This window comes from Arachis ipaensis, chromosome B5 (genome assembly GCF_059453495.1).
Source record: "Arachis ipaensis isolate K30076 ecotype BB chromosome B5, ASM5945349v1, whole genome shotgun sequence".
Classification (NCBI taxonomy): Eukaryota; Viridiplantae; Streptophyta; class Magnoliopsida; order Fabales; family Fabaceae; genus Arachis; species Arachis ipaensis.
In genome coordinates, this window is record NC_142440.1 from 140,234,488 (window position 1) to 140,255,045 (window position 20,558).

General features: G+C 35.5%; 1 protein-coding gene across 1 annotated transcript; it reads left to right on the top strand.

Moving 5' to 3' along the window:
• The first annotated feature begins 2,513 nt into the window (after positions 1-2,513).
• Positions 2,514-7,011, top strand: LOC107641106 (GDSL esterase/lipase At2g03980). Its single transcript, XM_088486156.1, has 5 exons — positions 2,514-2,944; positions 3,429-3,553; positions 3,686-3,904; positions 5,061-5,313; positions 6,508-7,011. The coding sequence occupies exons 1-5, from the start codon at positions 2,698-2,700 to the stop codon at positions 6,786-6,788; spliced, it is 1,125 nt and encodes a 374-aa protein (XP_088342282.1). The 5' UTR covers positions 2,514-2,697; the 3' UTR covers positions 6,789-7,011.
• The last annotated feature ends 13,547 nt before the right edge of the window (positions 7,012-20,558 follow it).

Below are 20,558 nucleotides of genomic sequence, written 5' to 3' on the forward strand. Positions count from 1 at the left end.
CACTACTTCTATTTCATGAAATTGAACTGGCCCAAACCATGAAACATTGGCCCAATAGCAGTGGAAAAGCAACAAAAAAAAATACGGCCCACAACCCAATCGACTCCACTCCGCTTCATCAAATCATGCCACTCTAGCTTTCAAGTGTCGACTCACCCTTGGGCATACACACAAACCGCTTGCTTAATGAACGAAAAACTTTCCAACCAATTGAGGCCCCACCATGAATATCACAGCGTCTGGTCCGCAAAAGGCCACATGCCCCAATCCTCACCATTCCAGTATTTTAAAATATATCTAAACGATTAAAGAGCGTGGAACATCAAGTACCGTACAACCACAATGCCATACATGAACATCTCTCTCTCTCTCTCTCTCTCTCTCTCTCTCTCTCTCTCTATATATATATATATATATATATATATATATATATATATATATATATATATATATATATATATATATATATTTCTTACATTTTTCCAAACAGTCTCGCTACACATACACGACTTTTACTTACATAACGTGCGCGTGAAATCACGCCGTTTTTCTTCGTGTTCCTCATCCAACGTTTGTATCCCGTGTTCCTCCTCCTACTCCTTCTTCTCCTTCTTGTTTGTGTTCCTCCTCCTTTTTCTTCGTGTTTCTTCTTTTTCGCGTGTTTTATTCTCATTGTTGTTCTTTTTATTGATGTTGTTGTTGTTGCATTTTTTTCTCCTCCTCTTTCTATTGATTTTACAATATTATGTATTTTTTTCTTCTTTCTTTGATTTTTTCTTCTGAAGAAAAATTATAAAAAAATAAAATAAGAAGATAAAAAAGAAGCAACAGCAGGAGATGAGAAGGAGGAAGAGAAAAAGTTTTGAATTATGCAGAACTTATCAGAATATAAATATACCGAAAGTTTTTCAAAATACATCGAAACAAGAATGGAATAGATTCATCACAATAATAATTTAGATTCAGAACTCTTGTACCGAAATTTCGCTACAAATGCACAAAATATTTCTTTTAATGCATTTTTCTTTTTTGTTTTTTCTTTATTTCTTTCTTTTTTTTTAGTTGAATGAATGTAAATTCATCATCTTCCAAGTAATTTTGCAGCATTATGTGTTTCTTCTTCTTCTCTGTTTAATTTTCTTTTGTTTTTATTCTTGTTAAGAGAGTAAAACAAGAAGAAACATGAGAAGGTAAAACAAGAAAGAAAAGATGAATAAAAAAAAGATGATGATGATGATGATGAAAAAAAAGAAGAAGAAGCAGTAGCAGAAGATGAGGAGGAGGAAGAAGAAGAGTTTTGAATTATGCAAAACTTATCAGAATGCAAATACACTGGAATTTTTTGACAATAACACATAAACTTCTTAGTTTTTACACCGAAATGTTGCTACAAATACACAGAAATATTTTTTTAATGATTACGACACACAAACTGAGTTTGAAAATAACACACAAAAATGACTGAATTATCAGCAAAAACACATCCAAATCAATTTTGGATCGGGCAACGTCATCAATATGGCAAAATTTCTATGATAATGATAATAATAATGATGATAACGATAACGATGATACATATAAGAAGAAGACGACGATGACTATAATGATGATGATCATGATGATGAAGATGATGGAGAAGAAGGAGAAAAAAGAAGGAGGAGAAGAAATTCCAATGAGAAAAGAAGGAGGGGAAGGAGGTGTTGGTGCGATGATAACGAAAGAGAAAGATAATGAAGAAGAAGAAGAAGAAGAAGAAGAAGAAGAAGAAGAAGAAGAAGAAGAAGAAGAAGAAGAAGAAGAAGAAGAAGAAGAAGAAGAAGAAGAAGAAGAAGAAGAACGTGTGCATATGAGTAATGAGTGTAAATGACTTGTTGGACTTGTTTAGTTAATTAATTTGTATGTAGAGATTTATTTTTTTTCAAATTGTTAGTGGGGGCACTTGTCCCTACAAACTACAGCATATATTCGTTTTCGGGTATAATGATATAAAAGTACCTTTTTGTTTATTTATTATGTTAGAAATATCTTTTTTTTAAATAAAAAATCTTTAAAAAAATATAAATTATAGCGTCTAAACAAAAATTTTCTTTTTATTTTTCAAATATTTTTAGTCTACTACTAAAATTTTGGCAAATATATTAAAAATAAAAAAAATTTTAAATTAAAAAATAAATATTTTTCTAATAACTTAATATCATCCAAATAAATTCTTAATACAATTAAATATCTCTACTTTTAAAAATATTATATGCATAAAAACTCAACCATTAAATTAATTACTATAAATTTATATTTAAATAATTTATAATTTAATTTATTTTTAATATTTATTTTATATTTTAACATATATTTTATACAAATTAGAATTTGATGACTGATTTATTTTTACATATGTCTAGTGTTATTAATATCTTTATACTTATATTCCGTTGAAATTAGATCCAACTTTATATATTCTTTTGGCTTTATTGTAAATATGTCTTGTCATAATGATTAAATTTGTCATATTATATGAGATATATTTCTTTAGAAGGAGCACTAGGAATTTTTCTTCAAAGAACCAAACCACATTATAGAACAATAAGCGTTCCTAGAACCTCCTTACTACAAAAAGCGGACGCCATGACAGAAGAAACCCCATCATATCATAATTCATATTCATAGTTTCAAATACACAATTAAATTGACTCCAAAAAAATGAGTACGAACAACCATCTAAACCATAGTTTGATCCTAACCGTTTTGCTACTCATAGCATTTGCAACGAAGACTGAGCAATCAAATCAGATTCCAGCACTGTATGTGTTCGGTGATTCGTTTGTTGAGTGTGGTAACAACCACTATGTGCCAGGAGCGGATCTGCGAAATTTCTTTCCTTATGGCATAGATTTCGGCACACCCACTGGTCGCTGCACTAATGGCAAAACTGTTGCTGATTTACTTGGTGAGAAACTATATATCTAGAATCATTCATAATACAAGATTCTTACTGATTTGTGCAGAACATATTTTATTTACTGTTAACATACAAATAAAACTCCCACTCATAAACTCAACCAAACAATTGGTTACATGTTGACTAAAAAAGTTACTCATCTAAATTTTTTATTTTGTAGTTTGTGTATATAGAAAATATGTGTGTATAATTGCTCAAATATCCTTGTGTATGCTAATGATCGCACAAGAAAATAGTGTTAGAAATTAAAAAAAAAAAAAAAAACATAACGGCCGCCTATAATAAATTTCTGCTAATTTATATAAAGAAGATTTAGCGTACATACATCTTGATCCAACAAAAAGAAGAAGCTGTAACTAGCAAAGAGGATTAAGATTAGTATTTCTTTACATTTAGTTCACTCTTGAGTCTTGAATCTAGATATAGTTACATCATTTTTGTGATTCAATTGTTTTCTTTTTAATTTTTGCAGCTATATACCTTGGTCTGCCTTTTGCCCCTGCGTACTTGGGACTTTCAAGTAAAGGAAACAGAGTCATAACTACAGGCATAAATTACGCATCGGGGGGTTCTGGAATTTTGCCAGACACCAATAATGTTAGTGTCTCGTATTCTCACACCTCTACTTCAAAATTTCATTAGCTAAAAGATTACTTCTTTTTTTTTTACTTATTTTAAAAATTAAACGAATTTATGATACCGTATACTATTTGTGCTTGCTTTAATTAGAAAACTTCATTGATAATGGACGAACAAATAAGGGGATTCGAGAGGACAGTTAAGGAGATTTTGCCAAAGGGGTTAGGTGAAGAAGCAGTGGAGAAGCATGTATCTGAATCCTTGTTTTTGGTATCTTCGGGTGTGAATGATCACTTCAAAAACAGAACATTTCGTGGTAGTAGGAAATTTGCTTCCTACCTCATAAATGAATTCAAAATACGCTTGCAGGTATGTCAAATTTATTTACATATACAATTAACGAGTACATTATTGCACAAACTGATAAAAGTAACACATTTATCCCTAATAGGGGTGTCTATGGATCGGATCGTATCCGCAGATCCGGGGTAAATATCCGCATCCGATCCGAAAATTGCGGATACGATCCGATCCGCAAATTGATCGGATCGGATCGGATCGGCACCCTTTGCGGATCGGATCGCGGATATCTGCTCTACATCTGCGTATCCGATTCCGCACATTAATAATTAAAAAATAAATAAATATATATATATATGTTTGATATTATATTTACTTGTTTGTATGTTTTAGTTAGTAATTATTATTCATATATTGTATTATTTTATTTTTATTATTTAGAAAGTGTTTGATTAAAAATATTTTAGGAATAAATAAGTTTAAAAGTGTGAAAGAAATATTTTTATTGAATTTTTCACATAAAAATATGATTAAAAAGAGAAGGTTTAATTATGCGGATATATCTGATATCCGATCCGATCCGCACATTTGCGGATCGGATCGGATCGAATCCGGTACCAAAAAGCGCGGATATCATATCTGATCCAATCCAATGAAAATTGTGCGGATCGGATCAAATTTTTGGCCATATCCAATCCGATCCGATCCGCGGACACCCCTAATCCCTAAGATTTTGCCCGGAACAATTTCATTTATATCCGGCTAACGTTAGAAAAAAAATAATTTAAAGTTATTTTATTTAATTTATCATCAATGATTTTTTTTATATATAATATCTATAATTATATATTTATTATATTTAATATTATATAATTATTTCAGCAATGGTTAAAAAATGCAAAATAAGATATATGACTACAAAATAAAATAATTTAGACTGTATTAAACTGATTTTTTATTATCTTTTAAATATTTTTGTATATATACCTTGTTTCCACGAAAACATATTATGTTAATTTCTTTATATTGAGCCAATTGAACTTTGTTTGAATCTCAATTCTCTTCCCCTTAACACAGATGCAGCATGTCTCTTGGGAGTTTGTCACTCCGCACTCCTATTTTGATTTTTTTACATCAAATAATACAATAATCGAAGAAAAAGAAAAAAGCATGACGTTCCTTTCACCTTTTCGATTATTATTATTATTGTTTTTTTTTGTGACAGATACTTCATAGCCTAGGAGCAAGAAAATTCTTTGTGAACAATGTTCCTCCAGCAGGGTGCTTTCCATCAATGACTCTGCACTTAAAACCAATAGGAAAGTGTAGTGAGAAGATGAACAAACGGATCTCCTTTTACAATAAGAAATTGCTTATTTTACTCCATGAATTGCAGACTCAGCTTCCGGGTTTTACCTTTGTCTATTCAGATCTCAACAAGAGCATCATGGAGATAAGACAAAACCCACATAAATATGGTAATAAGAACAAAGTCACATGTCTTTTGTTTTCCCTTTTTAGAAAATATTCTTTGGTTTTCTTTCAATTTTTGCTAAGTTTTGTTTGGTAATAAACTGTTGTTATTCTGTTTTAAAATCTAAGACGTTTTAGATTTTTACAATTTAATTCTTAAAAAAATTATTAAAATTTATTTTTACAAATATAAAATTTTTATTTTATTTAAATGAGTGGATATTTGATATTTTAATGTCAAGTTAAAAAATAAAAATGATGATATAAAACACTATATTATATTCCTCGATTATTATATTTTTTAATCAAAGAGTTATTGCATTTATTGATATTGGATTATTTTGAAATTAAGAATATAGTCTTAGAAATGCACATATAATAAAACAATAAAAATATTATTTGTACACTAAAATTAACTACTAAAATCAGCTTAAAATTTAAAAGTTAAAATTTTAGAGTTAGATTTGTATTTATAAATTTTTTTTTATTTCCTTAAAAAATCAGAAAACTTAGGATAAGATTTGTATTTATGAATTTTTTTATTCTTAAAATAAAAAATCTTACTCTCGGATTTGTAATTATAAACATTTTATTTTTTTAAAATCATAAATTTTATCCTTTGATTTATGAACCTGAATTTTTAAAAAAGTTATAATATGTAAATCTGATCCACCAATTCCATTCTTCTCTTCTCTCCTCAATAAATTTAACTGTCCGATTTGCTCAATAACAATTTATAAAAAATTATTTCTATATTAAAGAGAAACACCAACCCTTTCTATAATAATATATTACACACTAATTTTCTCCACATCAACAAAATTGAGCACTCTTATTTTATAGTTTTTATGGTAGATCTTATTATGTATAAAAAAATTGAAAAACACAAATTTACAATTTTATTTTCTGGATAACACCAAAGAAATTTGATAGGTCAAATAATGAATAGTAAAAACATCCAGAGTAAAAGAGGTGGCCACTTCATAAATTTGGTTTGTGTTCATATATAAGAAGGAAACATTTCAAGTATTTTAGCGTTTAAGGTGTTTTGATAATTTTGTCTATTAATTTTAATTATAAAAATTTGTATATAATTAAAATCAATAACCAAAATTATCGACACACTTGTAAAATATACATGGATGGGACTCACTCTTTATTGTTTCAAATATGACGAATGCACTTTATAACTTGTGCAGGGATCGTAGAAGCAATCAAACCGTGTTGCCCTCGAAGCATCAATGGTGATCTGGCATGCCGTCCGTATAGTGATTTTTGTGCAAACAGAAACACATATCTTTTCTTTGATGACCACCCAACCGAGAGAGCCAACCAAATATATGCAATAAAGTGCTTCGTCATTGACCATGCTATCTGCACTCCTCGCATAAACATCCTACACTTTCTAGGAAATGAATCTTTTCCAGTGAAAAAAACACTTGAGAGAATAAAGTATGATCTTTCATCTTTAATTCTTTAAGTGGGATTAAAATTAAATAAAAAAGAGAAAGCAATGAAGACTTAGATTAAATATTGAATAGCATCTAATTTTTTTTTATTAGAGAAGATCCACTCCCCATTTTCTATAATTTTTATTTTCTTAAATAAATCAGATACCTCTAAACTAGCGTCTAAGCTCTGAATCAATCTTACGATGCTAGTGTTTTGAATTTGGTTATTAAATTTGATGGACGTTTTATATCTAGAAAGAGTGACTTTGTTTATTGTACTTGATGCAACTTCTTATTAATAATAATAATAATAATAATAATAATAATAATAATAATAATAATATTGTAATCAGTTTCAATTATTATAAATTTATAAAAAGTGTTCATATTCTGGTTTAACAGAATGAAAAAATCAGGCCCAATAACACAAAAAGGCCCACCAATAAAGGTGAACTTCATGACAAGTTCGACTTCTTTGAAGAGATCGAACAATGACGTAAAGGTCCAGCTCCACTTGACCTAACTAGTAACTGCTTTCTTGAATTTCTCCTACTACCTCTACCTCATCTAGAAGGTACCAACAAACTCCCAAGATAAAGGGAACGCTTATCTATCAGAAAAGATAGAAATGCTTCATAAAAAGTGGTTAACTAGGCTATTATAAATACACTGGAACCCAGGTGTAACTCACGTTCTAATCTATTAAAAATCTACCTAAAACTCTTGTTAACTTAAGTATCGAAGTCTCTTGCAAGTATCACCCCACTTCTTCATGAGAAACTCGAACAGGCAGGCAGCACCTCAACTCATCAAGTCAAACGCGCTGCCACACAACTCATCAAGTCAGACGCTGCCACACGAAGGGATCTGGACCTCACATTCAGGTCCAAATCAATGTTTTAGGTAACTCTCGGAACAAAAGGTATAATTAAATATTTGATCGACAAAAAAATTATATAAAAGATAAAATTACAAGTAAATTTCAAATATTAAAGACAAAATTAAATCAAATTAAATGTTAAGAATATTTTTAAAATTTTTTAAAAATATTAAAAACAAAAACATAGTTCATCCAATTTATAATTAAATGTTTAGTCGTTCAATTATCATTTCTATTTACCATAATTTAATATCTACACTACATTTTATACCAAAACACTATTAAAGTTCCTACGACCTCAAGAAAATAGTTAATTAACGATAGATTTAATAATCGATTTTTCACCCTTTTCGATCAACAGATTTTTAGGTTACTGACAAATTCCACGTACAACTAAAGCCATTGTTGGTAATATTTTGTCGACAGACTTTTGCATCAATAAATTAATGATAGGTTTTGTGTTGTTACCAACGGGAAATTCTTTCGAAAAAATACATCGCAAATTCGCCAATACATCCACCTTTCTGATAGATTATTCGTTGACAAACTTAGACACTTTCACATCCTACATGGAATTCTACGATTACTATCAGATTTACCATCGTTTACTCAAGAAATCCGACGATAAAAAATGTTTAAGGAATATCGTAATGCTCGACAAAAACATGTTACGCTCAAATTTTACAAGGACGGCGCTAAATAATGCTCAACGATTATCGTAATGCTACGGTAACATTGGTCTAGGATGGCGAATCTATATATCCATTATGGTCGAATTTTTCTGTCAGTAAATTCGACTATAAATAATAGATAACTATAAAATTAAAAAATTAATTAATTAATTACTGGAGAATATATATCCCTTGTAATTAAATTCGATCGTAATTTGTAAACGAATTTTTTAATTATTATTTTTTTATCAAATAATTAAAATTTGTAAACATATTTTTAATTATTTTTTATTAAAATTAATATTTATATTACTATTGAACATAATAAGAAATAAATATTATTTTCTATTATAACAACAAATTAAAGTATTAATAATAAAAACTAAATGTACGAAATAAAAAATGTAAGATAGGAAATTATTTTATCAATTTTTAGTAAATCAAAAGTGGTTCAATGGTTTGGGAGAAAAATCTACTCCTCTATGAATACCAATTCTTTAAAGTGCATCAAACAACCTTTTTCGATTGAACAAAAATTAAAGAAATTTTTGTTTTGAAAGAAAAAAGCTCAACACAACAAGTAAAGCATAAGAAGATAACAAACAGAAATAACCAAGGACAATTAAAACAAAGCAATCAACGCAAAGAACACTAATAATAGATATCCCACTGTCATCTTCGGCATTGCCACCAACAACAAAAGGGATCCACACCTAACCACTGTTTATAGTTTATTTTTTTTGAAAGAAAGAGCTCAACACAACAAGTGGAGCATAGAATACAAACCAAAAGCTACAATTATAAAAGAGTATGCTATAAAATACTAAATGATGCCCCCTGTCATCTTCGGCATTGCCATCAACAACAGAATGGATCCACACCTATCCATTCCTTATAGTTCATGGATGACTGGTAGATGATATCGTCAACCCCTTTTCCTGCATTCTGAAAAATCTGCCTATTCCTTTCCAGCCAGATATTCCAGATAATGGTACAGAAACATACCATCCCCCTCTTTCGCTCCTGTTTACTAGTTGATAACTCAGTCCAGCTTTGGAAGTGCTCCTTTAGCGTTCCCGGGAAGGACCATTGCCTTCCAACAAATGACAGCCATGCACATCACACCTGCCAAGAAAATCGACAACCAAGAAACAAGTGATATCCAGATTCAACACTATCATTACACAACACACAGACAACATCCTCCTGGTTAACCACTCCCACCGACTCAACCTCTCTTTTGTATTGACCCTCCCAGTCAAGACAAACCATATGAACAATTCAACTCTAGGTGGGACTAAACCCTTCCAAACTGTCCTAGTAAAGTTGTAGCTCGCCATATCCTCTGGAAGCATTTCCACCTGTATAACCTGCACAAAGGAGTTAGTAGAAAATACACCCTGTTTATCAAATTTCCACACAACTTTGTCCTCTCTCCCATATACTAGATTGACCAGTCTTAGTGTTTCATGCAACTGGTTCACTAAGTCCAACTCCCATTGGAATAGCTCTCGCTTCCATTGGAAGTTCCATCTCCACTCTAGCCCGTCCCAGAACCCACAATCCCCTATGACGGATCCTCTTTGGTTTGAAACTAAGAAGAGCCTTGGAAAAAGATCTTTCAGAGTCCCTTCACGCAGCCATACATCCTCCCAGAACCGGGTTCTCCTCCCATCGCCAATCTCCATAGACATTCCATTGATCATTTTCTGTTTTAGGCGTTGATCCTTGAACTGCAGCTGGCATATATCCTTCCATGGCCCTCGGGTAGGTAGGACCTGGGATGACAGCATCACATTGGGGGTGAGGTTGTTACAAGAGCATACCACCTTCTTCCATAAGGGGCAATCCTCCTTCGAAAACTGCCACCACCACTTAAAGAGAAGGGCTGTGTTGCGCACCATGGCATCTCCGACACCTAGCCCCCCTAACTTTTTGGGGGTCTGCACCACCTCCCATCTAACCATTGCCATACCAAGCCTACCATCCTCCTTACTCCATAGGAACCTTCTCTGTAGGGAGATTAGTTTTTCTGCAATAGCTTTTGGCATTTTATACAAACTCAAATAATAAACTGGCAGGCTGTTCAAAACAGATTTAATCAGTACCATCTTGCCAGCTTTATTTAGAACCTTGGCCTTCCAAATGCTCACCTTCTGCTCCACTTTTTCTATAATGGGCTTCCACGTCTTCACCAACTTCGGGTTCGCTCCTAACTGGATCCCCAAGTATTTCACCGGAAGGGAGGACACCTTACATCCCAGCACTCTAGACATGCTTTGTATCCACTGAACATCACAATTAACAGGAATCAGGCTAGACTTATCAAAATTAATAGTCAGCCCTGACATGAGCTCAAAGCAACGCAGGATCCTCCTATAATTCTTTATGGTTTCTTCCTCCGGGGGGCAGAACAGGACAGTATCATCCACAAACTGAAGATGTGTCAACTCGACGTGATCTCTACCCACCAATAACGGCGAGAGTCTCCCATTTCTCACCGCCTCCCTGAACATCCTATGCAGAACATCAGCGACCAGAACAAATAGAAATGGAGACAATGGATCCCCTTGTCGCAAACCTCTTTCCATCTTGAATGGCTTTGAAGGCGAGCCGTTTATCAATACTGACATAGAGCTCGTACTTATGCACTCCATAATCCAACTCCTCCATCTTTGTCCAAAACCCATCTTTTGCAGCACGAGATCCACAAAGCTCCACCTGACTTTATCATATGCTTTCTGAAAATCTAGCTTTATTATTACCCCTTCCTTCTTCATCGCTTTCATCCATTGAACAGTTTCGCAAGCAATAAGAGCCCCGTCATGAATCTTCCGTCCTTTAACAAAAGCACTCTGAGTCTCCCCAACCAGTCGTGGCATTATTGTTCGCATCCTCCTAACCAGTATTTTAGAGATGACTTTATACACACAACCTACCATACTGACGGTCTCAGGTCTTTAATTTCCTTTGCGCCAGTGAACTTCAGGGCCAACGCCACCTATGTGAGATTCACCTCTGCTGGTAGCTTGGAAGTCAAGAAAAAATTCATCACCGCCGCTGTGAAATCAGTGCCAATTTCAGCCCAACACTTCTTTATAAAGTTCATATTATACCCATCACTTCCTGGAGCTTTGCTTGAGTCACAATCCCACACGGCTTCTTTAATCTCCTCAGGAGTCGGTTGCACCTCTAAGGCCAAAGCATCGTCTTCATCAATCATTTCCACCAATCCGTCCCTGAATCCCACCAAAGGAGACGCTTCCTGATGATACAAATTCTTGTAAAAGTCTCTAATCGCAATCTTGATTCGAGCTTGATTCCTTACATTCTTCCATTAATGAGCAGTGCATCAATCCTGTTGTTTCTCTTTCTTGCAGAGGCTAGATTGTGGAAGTACCTTGTATTCTTATCAATATCCTTCACATGTCTAGATCGCGACATCTGCTTCCAATGTAGCTCCTTCCTTGCATACCACTTCTCACAGCAAGTCACAAGCGCCTTTCTTCTTGCCTCCATTGTTTCATCATAAAACCATCACCCACCATATCATCAATCTTCTTAATCTCTTCCTCAAACTTTGTGATTTTGTTGTCCATGTCCCCAAAATTATATTTATGCCATCTTCCCAGAAGAACTGTCATAGCCTTCAATTTATCTGTGAACTGTGCCTCACCTAGGCTTCTCCATTCATCTTTGACCATCCTCAGGAAGCCTTCATGTGTAAACCACGAGTCAAGACTTCTGAAAGGCCTCGGTCCATCTCTCTGTCTCATACCTTCCACTATAATTGGGCAATGGTCCGACAAACCCCTTGGACCCCCTCGTATCCGAATCTCTGGAAATTTTTCAATCCATTCCAAGCTAATCAAAGCCCTATCAATACGGCTGCAGGAACGACCTCTGAACCATGTGAACTTACGATCTGTTATCGGCAAGTCCACCATATCCATATCATTTATCCAATTCTTGAAGTCTTCGGCTGACAGGGATAAGCTATCTGCACCCCGTCTCTCTTCCACCTGTACAATCCCATTAAAGTCCCCCATGAAACAGTAGGGAACCTGGCATAGACCGGCTATGTAGCTTAGCTCCTCCCATACAACAAGTTTCTCATTTCTAGTATGCGCCCCATACACCAAAATAAAAGCACAATTAAAATTATATTTCAACAGCTCCCCTTCAACACATAACCATCTCTCCCCTTTGTGGCTATTTCTTAATTTAAAAAAAATCCTCATTCCATATTAACAGCAACCCACTAGATGCACCATTAGATTCCACAAACTCCCATCCCGCACAACTAATTCCCCAAATTTTTTGTACATCAAATTTAGTCACTAACTGTCTTTTCGTCTCCACCAGGCCTAACATGTTTAATCTAAACTTCCTTTTCAAGTCCTTTATCATCCTCATCTTTCCATCCCCCCTCAACCCCCTAATATTCCAAGAGCTAAAAATTATTTTAATAAATTATTGCACACCTTTTTATGAGTTTTGGGTCTGCTCCGCCTCGCTTTTGCTTTTTGTTTCACCAACCTTTTTTTCAGAGCAATTTCTTCGTTTTGTTGCTGAAGGATCGCCATAATGTCCTCTTCTTCGTCATACAGCACAGCTCCTGACTCGGTTGCTAGTTCCCAGGTTCTTTTATTTTCTATCAGATGTTCCTCCAATGTGAGATCCTCATTGTCACTGGCTTCAGCATTCTTGGCTTGAGCCTCGTCCTCCATTTCGCCCTCATCTTCTTCATGTCCATCTGCTTCATTAGGCACTGGTATTTTGCTTTCCGTACAAGCTTTCGTACCCTGCCTAGTCTTCCCAACCACTTCACCATGTTCATCATTGTGTTCGGCATCCTTGCCGTGACTATTGTTCTTATTGCATTCCGCGCTCACACCGTTTGCCTGCCTGTCCGCCCCTCCTACATTATAATCCGATCTGCCTCCTCCCTCCTCCACCACGCGTCTCTCCGGCCAAGGCTCATTATGTCCGCCTTCCCGTGTCATAACCACCACGCCACAGCGGGACCTTTGGATAACGTCCGACTGGCGGTCATGCACTGCCGGTCTCACCCCGCTACCTTGCTTATTTGCCCGCGCTACCTCCTTTCTCCAACAACCGTGGTTCGTATTGGTCGCTGGCTGAGTCACAGGTTCTGAGGCATCGGGCATGACTTGTCCTTCATCAGGCCCTAACCGTGCTTCCCGAGGCCTTGGTGTCGCAGCCCCCAACTCGCCGCGTTTCCCAGGCGCTGCCGTTTTCTCCCGAGCTTCGCAGATCCCTAGTTCGCGCCCAGACATCTGCTTCGCTGAACCAGGACAGACCCGACCCGGATTCTCCCTCGCAGGCCCAAGTTCATCATCCACAACGCCAATTTGTTTCGCTGAACCAAGACAGACCCGACCCGGCTTCTCCCTCGTAGGCCCAAGTTCATCATCCACAGCGCCAATTTGTTTTTTGCTTCCTTTGGGCCACAGCTCTTCAAGGCCCAATGACCAATTATTGTTTTTGTAACTCTGCAGGGGCCTATTTGCTTGTACCACTATGTCTCGACACACTTCTTCCCTTCCTGGCCCATAATTTTTGCAACCATAATCCCACGGAATCGTCATTTCAGAATCCACCTCGTCATATCCCATAGAATCTGCCGTGTCTTCATTATCACTTTTATTAGGTTGATAAGTTACCAATTTGGCTTGATTGTGTCTTAAATTATCATAACTCCACTCATTCAAAATTGTTTCTGAGTTTACCATTCTGCCCTCATCTTCTACCTCCTCGCGTCTCACGGCGATCACTTCCGTTGCCTGATCTGCACTGCTCACCTTACCATCCCCCATCCTTTCCACCGTAGCAGCTCTGCCATATGTTTCACAACCTACCTCATTTACCAATATATCAAAGCCACTAGTGCCAATTGTTACATGGATCCATTCTTTGATCACATCCATTACACATGTATCAATTTGTACACGACCGACACTAAAGGAGATGCATGATTCTGTCGCATTATCATAGCCAACCACCTCACCCCATTGACTACCTATTAGCCCGAAAGTATCCACAGACCATGCATGTAAAGGCACCCCAAAACACTCTAGCCACACCCTCCGAGTTTCGCTTCTCTCCGACTCGTCCCACCTCCATACACTGTAGAATAACTGTAATAGGCTATTCATATTGAAGGTGTACGCCTCTTCTGCATTCAAGAGGCTGTCAAAGGTCAACAGAGCTTTATAAGCACCCATTTCTCTTACCTGAATAACATGGGGGAAAACTTCTTGCAACCGATTCCTTCAGTGCTCTGAAATCAATAGCCTTCGTCGTTCCTCCAACCAGGCTTCGCTGCAACCAGACCAGATTTTCATTTGCCACCGTTATTTCCACCTTCTTCGTCCACCCATTGCCATGTGGATCTTTAGCTATAGTATCATTTGTCACAGCCTTGTTGAGTGTCTCCTTATTTTTCTTAGTCACCCATCCTTCTTCTGGCACTTGCCGATCCGTAGCATTTCGAGTGTTAGCTCGTGAAGAGATCCTACTCGCGTCTTTTGCGTCGGACGTTTTCCTATATTTAGCTTCCCCCACAAAGACAACTTTACCTCTCAATCTCATATGGTTCATCTCTGCTATAGCCTTCAAAGCCCCTCCTTTTGTGGTGTATCGTATGAACGCAAAAATGTATAAGCCACCATTCTTTTCTTTTCTCGATAAGTAGATGTCGTTTATTCGTCCAGTTCAGTTAAACAGTTCAAACAACTCTCTTCTCGATATGTCTGATGGGAGATTATCCACGAAGATTGAGAAGGACTCATTCTCCAATCGTCGATACTCATCTCGATTCCAAACTCGAGGATCCTTGACATGACCTATCGTTCTACCTCCTTCCCTGTGTTTCCCACCCACTTTCTCTCTCTAGCTCTCTCTCTAGTTTTCTTATTTGTTTTCTTTGTTTTCTATTTATAGTTTATAAAGGACTGATGGATAATATTGTCAACCCCTTTTCTTTTATTCTGAAAAATCCTTCTATTTCTTTCTAGCCAAATGTTCCAGATAATCGCACAGAAACATACCATCCACCTCTTGCGCTCCTCTTTACTAGTTGATAGCTCAGTCCAACTTTGAAAATATTCCTTTAGTATCTCCGGGCACGACCATTGCCTTCCAACAAATGACAACCGTGCACACCGAACCTGCTAAGAAAATCACAACTAAGAAACAAGTGGTGACCATATTCAACACCTTTATTACATAACACACACTACAAGAAAAATAGAACATTTTTGTAACAAATTTAAAATTGTTACGAAAAATTATTTTTTGTAACAAAAATTAGTAATTGTTACATAATAATAATATTTTGTAACAACAGTATAATTTGTTACAAATTATATTGGCTTTTGTAACAAATTGGTATTTTATTGTAAAATTTTATAATATTTTGTAACAAAAGATGAAGTTGTTGCGAAAGTTCAAAATATTTTGTAACAAAAAATTAATTTGCCACAAAATTCAAAATTATTCGCAACAAGTTATTTATTTGTCACAAAATATAAGAATTTTTGTCGCAAAGCATCTGTTCGGCTAATTTTTATATTAATCAAGATTCTTATGTAATTTTATTATAATTTAATATTTTGCATGATAGAGATTAAAATTCAGTAATGGAAGAATTATATAGTTTTTTTTTTGGTGACTAAACAAGGAAAGAAACAAAGCAAAAACTATTCTAAATCCGAGCGGATGATTCGTTGGAGATCAACACTAGGCTCAGACCAAATAACATGATTAGAGTTACTCTTGGCACCATATTTAGCCATCCAATCCGCAGCTCTATTTGCTTCTCGGGACACCCATTCAACGTGAACAAGCCAAGGACGAGATAAAAGCTCCTGAATCTTGTGAACCAAATCTGTTACTTCAGATGGATACCCACTTGTAAGCTCATGCATGATGGGCAGAATGTCAAGGCAATCTGTTTCACATATAATATCCCTCAAACCGCAATCCCAAGCTAAAACCAGCCCCCTCCAAGCAGCAAATAATTCACATCTGATTATAGACCAAGGGGGAATGCTTCCAGAGCAGCCCGAGATCCAATCTCCCTTAGAATCTCTAATAATACACCCAAATCCCGCTAAATTTGAATCCATATACAAGCTTGCATCACAATTAACTTTAAAACTATTGCCTACCGGTGGTTCCCAACACAGGCAATTTCGGAGAGACCTAAAGGCATTGCTTCGATTCCTGTAAACCTGTAAGTCCTTGGCGGTAATTCTGGCCAAGGCAACAACCTTATGGTCTGTCCAAGGGTTGTCAGTGTTGAATATGTCATTGCACCTATGTCTCCATACCCACCAAAGCCCTGCACCAAAGGACGCCTCATTGTTAGCCAAGGCCTTCCGAAACCACTCTTCAAGAGCAGTACCAGCCGTCGAGTCCAGGATACTAGGATCCAACATATACCAGATTGCCTTTGATCGTTCACAGTCTCTAAGGCAATGCTCCATAGTCTCCTGCGCCTTGTTACATCTCTTACACATATCTGAAGAAGCTAAATGCCGCTTGAATCGAAAGGTCTCAGTTGGTAGAGCATCATGTAAGCTAAGCCACATAGTAAATTTGAACTTCTCTGGAATGTTTGTGTTCCACAACCAGTTCCAATTACTGTTGGCATTCCAATTTAATGTTTTCTTTAATAACCATCTGTAACCCTCCCTTGCACTATACTTTTTTGTTGCTGCAGGCCACCACTCCCACTGTGTTATATAGTTTAATTTAAGTAATTTTTATTATGAATAAATTTTGGTTTATTTTATTAATTTGAATTTTTTATTTTTAGAAATTAATCTAAAGTAATTAAATTAGTGTTATGAATATTTAGAGTTAAGTTAAGTAATATTTTTGTAAATTTTGTTATAATTGGCTATTTTATATTTTTATTTTATAATTTAAATTAGAAATAATTAATTAAACTTAGCAATATGTTGATAAATAATGTTCTTAAATATTTTTAATAGAATATATTTAGTTTTAAAATTACTTTATTTTCTAATTTTATCATAATATCTATTCATATTTATTCTTATTCCTTTATAAAATTTTTAATTTCTAACCTTAAATCCCAAACTTTTCAAATAAAAAAACCCTAATTTCACCTAACCCAGCTCCCAGCTCCTTGAGCCACACAAAACCAACCCCCACCCCTTTAGACGTAACACACACACACTTCACAACAAATACACCCACGTAGAGATCAACGAGGGAGGAGAAGAGAAGAGCGTCGCCAGCTTATTGTCGCCGCGCCCAGCCCGTTCCGCCGCCGCTGAACTGTCGAGCCCAGAGGAGAGAGTCACTGCTGTGCTGTCGAGAAGAGAGAGCTCGCACAGAGAGGGAGAACTCGCGAAGGAGGGGTTGCTGCCAGAGTCACCGCCGTTCATGCCTTGCCATCGCCGTTCTGCCTTCCATCAAGCTCAAACTGTGACTGTTCGTTGAGCTTGCCACCGTCGCCGTTCAAGTCGATGATGCCGCCGTCACACGCTATGCCCCGAAGTTTCCCTCACCGCCGTCGACGCTGATCTGAGCAGATGAGAAGAGGAAGAACGACGGGAAAGGAAGGGAGTCATCCGTGTCACCACCATCAAGCCACACTCACCACCAATGAAGCTTCTGTTGTCGTCGTTGCAGAAAGGGGGATGGCTGCTGCTGTCATGGCCCTCTTCCATGCCGCTGCAACTTCATTCAATTCTCAACTGTTGGAACTCGGCGCTGGTATCAATCGAGACCTCTGCTACTAATGGTTCACTGAGATACAAAACAACGATGGAGAAAGGGACAGAACTCACTAGAGGAGGCTGCTGGAGCTGTTGGTCCGAGCTGCCTTGCCTCTTCCCTGCTCTAGTGCCACTGCTACTACTGAAAAGTGATCGGAAATGTTGTTGTTGTTGCCACGGATTAAGAAAAAGGGGTTCGTCGCAATTAATTCTTGCTAGTTCGACACTCTAAGGTAAGGGATTTATTTTAAAATTAATCGTTTTAACTTATGAATGCCAATGAAGTTTAGTGAGTAACTGCCAATAATTTATAAATATTTTGTATGATTAATTGATAGAAATAAGCTTGGTTTGAGATTGTAAAATTGTGATTAGTTTGGTATTGAAATGATATTCTAGGATTTCAATTAGTTTATTGATTTTTGATTAGATTGTTGGATTCGTGACTGCAATTATAATTGGTTTCTTGATCGCTTGAAAATGCTGAAATTCTGATTTTTAGCCAACTATGTTATGTCAAGTATGTTGAAAATTGTAATGTTATTGAGTTTGGATTTTAGCTGTGATTGTGATGGAATTTTGGCTGTGAAAGTAAATGGTAATTGATTTCGGTATTAGTATGATAATAATTCAATGGTTTGATTAGTTTGTTGTTTGCCACTGTGTTATGATGAATGGTTGAATAAATTGATTTGATTACTTCTTAATTATTAAAGAATAGTAGTTTGATTGTTAGTCTAATTTCACATTCCTAAACCAAGCTTATTCAGTTTCTTACATTTCTTAATGTTATCTTAGACATTTTTCGCCCTTTTGTTGGATATAGAGAAATGAGGCTTGTGAGCAAAGAATCCAAACATGTAAGTGTACTGTTGGTAACATTATTAGCTTCTCCAATTTTGAGTGTGTGGATATTAGTTAAAATTCACTGTGACTTCTTTTACGTTAAAATCTATGTTCATTGCAGCATTGTGGAGATCCTCTTATTCTTTGTTTTATGGATTTTGCAAATCCAGCTTATGCAACAACTGCAATGAGTTCCTTGCAAGGTAGCATTTACTATTTATCAATGAATAATTATACAAAAGAAAGTTTTATATTCGTTCATGTAAATCATCTAACTGAATCATTTAAGTATGCGATAACTTAGATGAAGGTCGTCAAATTAGAGGATACATTAACTTGTTTGGTAGATACAATAAACTGAATTTATTTATTGAATTTTTTGGTTGAATTTCGCTTGTGTAATAGATGTGCTCAAAGAAAAATTTGAAGAGCAACGAACATGTAAATTTCATAAAATTAGCGAATAAATAATCAATAAATTAAATTTTAATAAAAGAATTAGAAATATAAATTTTATAGTAAAATATGATATAGCTGATAAAATAAGAATTTTGACACTAATTTCAAAGAATTTGGCCCAAAATTAGACCAAACCGGTTGAATTGAGCCCAAAATGGGGCCAAGGCCCAACCCACCTTTTCCTAACACAATGAGCTGAAACTCATTTCTTTTCCAAAGCCAAGAAACACGTTCCTGGAGGGAGAGGGGAAGAACATAAGCTTCAAACCCTTGTTCTTGTCTCAAATTCCAATAACTTTTGATATGGAGCTCCGATCGTTGCACCGTTTGCGGCCACGCGTCTAGCGCGTCGAGCTCTACAAAGCCCAATATATAATTTGGTAAGGAACTTCCATTTTCACTCTTAGCGTCTCCTTCCTCCAAATTTTCAAAAATTTATTAGAGAGGTGTTGATATTTTGCTTCTTTGATGTATTAGGACCCGATTAGCTTGAGGAAAATATTCAAATTTTGCTTGGGTGATTGACGGGCGAAAAAATACCGATTAAGAATTTATAATGGAAATAACGTTGCAAGTACAGTTCTTAACTGACGAATTCCTACTGTCAATTTAGAAGATATCATAATTTAAGAATAAAATACTGGGAGTAGACTTCCCAGACCGTTTCTCAAAGAGTTGACACAACAGTGTAAATTATTGATCAGGAATTTTCTGAGAAATTTTAGAGTTGAAAATTAGAAAAATAAAATGATTATCAATTAAAGCAATAAGAATTAATAAGAGGTTTTATATAATTGAAATAAAAAGCCTTGACTAGGAGAAGATTAATCGAAATTTCTATCCTTGTTGAATTTTTCCAAGTATAATAGTAAAAGATTGTTGCTTCTACTTAGTTATCCTTTACCTAATAAAGGAAAGTCAAGTAACTAACCAACTCTGATTCACAAGTCCTAATCCCTTCCTAGGGAAGGATTAGAGTTAGTGACTAGAGAGTCAGCCTGTAAGACCCAAAACTTTTGAAAAGTCTTATTATGATCAAGTCTCAAATCATATAGTTATTTATAGCCTTAATTTCAGAAATTATTTTATTAAAGATAATTAAGGCAAGTTTTGATTTATTGAACTTGAGATAAGTTATGGTTATTATCCAATTCTATAATTATTGGA

What these genes read in the sequence shown, in the direction of transcription:
- LOC107641106 (XM_088486156.1), top strand. Translation starts at nt 2,698, where the DNA reads ATGAGTACGAACAACCATCTAAACCATAGTTTGATCCTAACCGTTTTG. An exon ending in TTTTGCCAGACACCAATAAT is followed by an intron (nt 3,554 to 3,685) that starts GTTAGTGTCTCG and finishes TGCTTTAATTAG; the next exon opens with AAAACTTCATTGATAATGGA. An exon ending in ACAAAACCCACATAAATATG is followed by an intron (nt 5,314 to 6,507) that starts GTAATAAGAACA and finishes TAACTTGTGCAG; the next exon opens with GGATCGTAGAAGCAATCAAA.